We start from the raw sequence: 5,708 nt of genomic DNA on the forward strand, positions 1-5,708 counted from the left end.
CGTTTGGAGGGCGTCTGCTGCTGACGCTGACACTGGCGCTGGCTTGAGCGTCGTGGCGGCTTTGCCTTGTGCCCCGCTTAGACAGGGCTGGGGATTGGATCATCCCTGAAAAAAAAAAATGGCGGCTGTGGGTACCCCCGTCGCTGCTGGCTCGGGCCGTGACTCGCGATCCTTCTCCATGCGGTCCACCGCGCCATGCCGGGTCAGCGGCGTCTCCTTGACCATAGAAAAGGTCATCCCCCGAACCGGCCCCAATGGTACGCGCCCATGCCAGCGCCTCTTCTCCTCTCCAAGCCGTTGACCTTGCCCCACTGCACTTGCAAGCTGTCGAGCCCGGTCCCCCTTGACACCTTTGCTCCCGTAGGCGAATACATGGTCTACGTCATCAAGGTCGAGGCAGACCCCGACAACGCCGCTGGCCTCGCCCCAAACTCCCACTCGGTTGAGCGCCGGTAAGCACCCCCATGCAAGATTGCACAGCTCATTTACCGAGGCAGTCGCCCAGCCACATCACCAACACCACCACCACCACCACCAACGCCGCTGCCCTCGCTCATGCGCTCCCGTCACCACATCATCTCTCGCTGGCAGCTACAACGAGTTTTTGCTGCTCCACAAATACCTTGCGTCCCACTACCCCCATGTTCCCTTGCCCCCGCTCCCAGAAAAACGCCTCAACTTCAAGGTGGGCTATGTCGCCAAACCTCCAAACCTGCTGCCCTGCCTGTTGTTTATTTTTTTTTTTTTTTCTCACCCCACTGGATTCTGTGGTACCCGCGAGACAGCTGACCACTCTCAGTAATGACATTGGAGAGGAGTCCTTTGTCAACAAGCGACGCATTGCTCTTTGCGATTTCCTCATGCGCACCCTCGAACATCCCATCCTCAGCGCTGACCAAGGTAAAAACACGCCTCAAGCGCCATCCGGTCGCGCGCTTAAAAGTCATTGCTAGTCCCGCTCGCTCACCGTGGCTGCCATCTCGCAGGCTTTCATCGATTCGTCACGGTCATGCTTGATTGGAGCCAAGACCTCACCGATGCCGAAGGCAACCCTCTTCAAGCCTCCAGCCTCAACCCAGCCAAATCATTGAGTGCCGTCTTTGCCGGCGATACAGGCCACCGGTACGGGACTAGCATACAGTGTCACCCCTAGGCCTTTGCCAGCCACCACCAACCACCACGACCTCCTTCCTGCTCCCCTGACGGACGCTTGCGCCTCTCCCCACAAACAGACAATTCCGCGACTTGCACAATTATGCCGATGTCTTACAAGAGCATCTCGTAGGCCTTTTGGCCGTACACGGCCGGTGTGTTGTCTATTCGCCAACCGATCACTTGCCCACCTACTGTGTGCTCACCCACCACTGGTTTCTGCCCATATAGCCTAGCCCAAAACACTCAGCGGCTCACTGTCGCCTTTGAAGAATTGGGCATGGCCTTTGAGTAAGTGCACGCGTACCCAACCCGCTCGCTTGCTGCCCAAACGTGTGTGTTTTTAAAATTCTTTGCCGTCCTGCTCGGGTTGTAGCGACTGGTCACGCATTGAAGTTACCCTGGCCGAAGACTTGGCCGAGATCTGTCGTCTCTTTGACCGGTACATCCTTTCGCTCTGTGATGCGCGGAGCACTCCCGACGCTCTTTAAACCCTGAACATGAACTGCCCCCCACCCCCATCCTTGCGCCATGATCCCATGTTCACCTGCACCGACACTTTTTTTTTTTTTAAGGCAAGCCGAACGCCTCATTAACGGCCTTCGTGATGAAGAGCGCTTTGCCGACTGCGTCAAGGTCGGTTCACCAACCCTCTCATCATCACCAGTGACCACCAGTGTCTCAAACTGCGTGCGGTGCTCGTCGACAGGTGTTTAGCGGCTATGGTGACTCGCTGCGCGCCGTCGTGTCACACCAACAAGTGCTACATGGCAAAGTCGCCAAGGCCGAGCAAGCCAAGCTCAACAAGCAACAACAGCTCGAGGCCCTCGACACCACCTCAGATAGCGTCAGTGCCAAACTGCTGGGCACGTGGCTGTCGATTTCTCTTCTAGCCCGTCCTAAGATTGCTCTTCATCTTGTCGGTTGATCCGTTTAACATTACAGGGCATCTCTGGTTTCTTCAGTCGTCTGACGGGGCCGAGCACCCCCGAGGCACGTGAGGAATTGCGGACAAAGCTCACCGCAGAGGTGAGTCACTCGCGCTTTTGGACACGTGCACCAACCTGGCCAAGGCACATGTCTCATCGACCCGATGCCAACCCAACCCTAGCTACAAGCCTTGACGACCGAGGCTTCAGAACAGGAACGCTGCAACAAGTATGTCCACGTCGCAGCGCGCAAGACTCTTGCTCAGGCGCCAGACTTGATCCTGACGGCGACCCATCTGCGCGTGTGCGCACCTTGTGTGCCCCCATAGCGAGTTTGTGCAGGCTGCCCTGGGCGAGGTGGATCGATTTCAAAAGTTCAAGCAGCGAGAACTGATTCTCATGTTCCTCTCCTTTGCCAAAGTTCAACAGGTCGGTGGGCGATGTCCATGTCTCCGCAGCAAGGCCGTGCGAAAAGCGGTGGCTCATCCAGCGTGAATTGTGCCATGTCCTGCCACGCGTAGGCTTATGCGCAGGCGCACGTGCGGTTATGGACCAAGGTTCAAACCGTCCTGACAGCCATGCATGCACAATGACGAGGTCGTACCCTGCGTCCGTGCGCACATGATTAGAATCAGCGCCCACGCATCACGATTCAGGACCGGGGCGATGTTGTTTGTTTGTTTGTTTGTTTTCCTTTGCCTGCTTTGGGTCTGGCGTGCAAGTATGTTTGCATGTGTGTATGGAACTGGCAAACTGTGAAAAGGAGGTGCTGTGGGCCCATGATGCGACGGGCCTCATGTGCCCACCGGGAGGTGTATTTGAATAGACAGCTACAAACTTGAGTTTACGTGTTAATTTGACAGAGGCTGGGTGTGGACCCAGGGGTCGTTTCAGTACCAAGGTCGTCGCCTGAGGCGTTGTAGAATACGAAAGAAGAGCACGGGCGCAACACAAGCAAACAAAGGCCTCGGTGATCTTATTGGCGGATGGCAAAGCCCACGTTGGACTCGGTGCTCTCCCAGACATCGCGGCCGGTGACAATGTCGGCGCTGTTGAGCCAGGCTTCAAACTAAGCAGGAAATGCGCAAGTCAGTGGGGTTGAAAAGGGGGGAGTGTAGATGCCCGGCAGGACAAAGGGGCAGGCAGGTGCCCGCTGACAGGGACATACGTCTTTGAAGGCCTTTGAGCCGCAGTGTGTCTGCTTAAGGTCTGATTCAGACACGTAACGCTCGTAAATAAAGGCCTCGTTTGGGTTGGCATTGGTCGTCTGCGCCCCGATCCAGGATTGTGAGAGTTGAACGTTGTGCCCGCCACACTTGCAGTGCAAGGGTGCTGCCGCAAGAACGAGAAAGAGACGAAGGAGGAGGAGCAAGGCTGGATGCAGGTGGGGCGCCTGCCTACCGTCAGCTCGTAGGTGAGCGTGTTGGGCTCGTTCGCTTGCACAAACTTGGCCAGTTCCGCCCAGCGCTTGATGAAGCCAGCTCGGGCGCCTGCACACCCATGGCGATCATCGTGCCCAGTGAGGCAGATCAAGTCACACGAGCCAAGGCCACGCTGCCATTGGCACGGCTTGCCAGCCATGACACGTACCCTCCTTAAACTCGAGACGGATAATCAAAACAAAAACGCCCTTGGGCTGCACCTTGACCGGGCAGCAACCAGCCCCCAACCCCGCCTTGTTGTTACCAACAAGATACCCAACAGCCAACCCCACCGCGGCCGCCGCCGCCGCCGTTGCCGCCACTGATCCCGTCATTGAACATGCCATTCTTGCCAGGTCTTGCATCAAAAAAAATTTAAAAAAAATAAAATAAAAGTCGCAACTTGTGTGTGTGTGTGTGTGTGTGTGTGTGTGTGTGTGTGTGTGTGTGTGTGTGTGTGTGTGTGTGTGTGTGTGTGTGTGTGTGTGTGTGTGTGTGTGTGTGTGTGTGTGTGTGTGTGTGTGTGTGTGTGTGTGTGTGTGTGTGTGTGTGTGTGTGTGTGTGTGTGTGTGTGTGTAACGTCTCTATGCAACAATGGTGGTCGGGCCCTATGGCTCTCACTGACTCCCTATGGCTCCCTATGGGCGCCTCTTCCCCTCTCCCTTCCTCTCTCTCTCTCTGATGCGCCCTCTGACGCGCTCTGACGCGCCCTGGCTCTCCCTCTCCTTTTATGGTTCTCCTTGTGGTTGACTCCCTGGCTTTGACTCCCTGGCTGTGGCTCTCTTGCTGTGGCTCTTTTCCTCTGGCGCGTCCCTCTGGCTCTTTTCCTATGGCTCTCCCTTTGGCACTCTCCCTATCTGACTCTCTCCCTATCTGCCTCTCTTCTCTCCCCTTTTGGCACTCTCCCTCTCCTCTCTGACTCGATCGTCGTATGTTTGAGTGGAGAGGCGGGTGCAAATATCAAGGCTGTTGCCAGGAGAGAGAAAAACAAGAGAGAGAGAGGGGGGTTGGGGCGAAGAGCACGTCAGCGAGCAACGATCAAAGATCATCAAAGCGTGTCGGGTTGATTGATCGATTGGGCAGCAAAAGCGTGTGCATGCCACACGACACCACACCACATGACAACACACACCGGCCAAGGATAAGGCGGAATTTGTTTTTAAAAAAAAGCCGCCTCAGAACCCCGTATCGAACGCAGAAGCGGTGGGCATGAGGGAGACAAAAACCGGCAGACATACAGACCGGCACACACACAGACCGGCACACACACAGACCGGCACACACACACACACACACAGCCCGACAGACAGACGACACAGACAACACCGAGTAAAGTGCTGCAGCACCGCAATCGCAAACTCGGTTGCAAAGCGTTTGTTCCAACTGCCAGAAAAGCAAATGGAAGAAAGGCTTTGCATCCGAGGTTGCGCGCGCACACACACACACACACCCCTCACACACATCCAAAGGCACAAGGACATGGCAAAAAAATAAAAGGGGGGTGTGGCGGCGCGGTGGGTGGGCGGGCGGGCGAAAGAAGAAATGGTCAAGCCCTTGGTTCAAAAAGAAAGGATTGACCATTTCAGCTTTCGGCCGAGCCATTGAAGCGTCGAGTTGAGAGTGGTGTCGTCGCCCGTACGTGAGAATTGGATGATGGCAAAGAAGCCGGTAAAGGTTGGGCGGGAAGCGGAGGTCCTGCTTGAAACGGCTGTGCACGTTGGTCGAGGAGTTGGCGATGCTTTGAGCCCCGGTTGGAGCGAGCGCGAGCACTGCCGCTCACTTTGGACTGTTTGGCACAGGGGCCGGCGTCGCCATCGTCCTCCCCGGGCGCATGAGAGGGGACGCTGCTGCCACCGCCACCGACAGTGACCTTGGATTCGATCTGCACCACATCCTCCACGATGCCATCCTCGGAGCAGATGCCAGGCGGAACAAGAAGAACGACCGGTGCCTGAAACTCCAGGCCGTCATCTCGGCCGCCGCTGTTGGACTTGCTTGGCAGAGGAGCAACATCTGTGACGTTCATCACGCAGAACGATGGGTCCGACATCTCCTCGAGCAGCTCGGGAGAACAGTCTGATCCCGACGCTTGGTCACCCAGGTGTGTCGAACTGCCGTCCGTGTCACGCACAGGAATCTTGCCCATGTTGTTCGATATGGCAGCCGGGAGATCAGACATCGACACCCTATCCGGAGGCAAGGTGGG

At 56.5% G+C, this 5,708-nt stretch overlaps 3 protein-coding genes across 3 annotated transcripts; 1 reads left to right on the forward strand and 2 right to left on the reverse strand.

Moving 5' to 3' along the window:
• Window positions 1-267: 267 nt before the first annotated feature.
• On the forward strand, window positions 268-2,922 carry MONBRDRAFT_34695 (uncharacterized protein; the record flags this gene model as incomplete). The annotated part of the gene is made up of 13 exons (XM_001750678.1): window positions 268-452; window positions 592-685; window positions 786-900; window positions 987-1,122; window positions 1,233-1,307; window positions 1,384-1,443; window positions 1,529-1,594; window positions 1,728-1,788; window positions 1,862-1,999; window positions 2,098-2,181; window positions 2,264-2,310; window positions 2,411-2,510; window positions 2,603-2,922. The coding sequence occupies 13 exons, from the start codon at window positions 268-270 to the stop codon at window positions 2,672-2,674; spliced, it is 1,233 nt and encodes a 410-aa protein (XP_001750730.1). The 3' UTR covers window positions 2,675-2,922.
• A 135-nt stretch (window positions 2,923-3,057) lies between these two features.
• MONBRDRAFT_30243 (uncharacterized protein) lies at window positions 3,058-3,849 on the reverse strand (the record flags this gene model as incomplete). The annotated part of the gene is made up of 4 exons (XM_001750700.1): window positions 3,058-3,150; window positions 3,250-3,348; window positions 3,483-3,571; window positions 3,672-3,849. 4 exons carry the CDS (start codon window positions 3,847-3,849, stop codon window positions 3,058-3,060), a joined length of 459 nt encoding a protein of 152 aa, XP_001750752.1.
• A 1,235-nt stretch (window positions 3,850-5,084) lies between these two features.
• MONBRDRAFT_12814 (uncharacterized protein) lies at window positions 5,085-5,648 on the reverse strand (the record flags this gene model as incomplete). Its single annotated transcript, XM_001750701.1, has 1 exon — window positions 5,085-5,648. The coding sequence occupies one exon, from the start codon at window positions 5,646-5,648 to the stop codon at window positions 5,085-5,087; it is 564 nt and encodes a 187-aa protein (XP_001750753.1).
• Between the last annotated feature and the right edge of the window lie 60 nt (window positions 5,649-5,708).

This window comes from Monosiga brevicollis, genomic scaffold (genome assembly GCF_000002865.3).
Source record: "Monosiga brevicollis MX1 MONBRscaffold_46 genomic scaffold, whole genome shotgun sequence".
NCBI classification, from domain to species: Eukaryota; class Choanoflagellata; order Craspedida; family Salpingoecidae; genus Monosiga; species Monosiga brevicollis.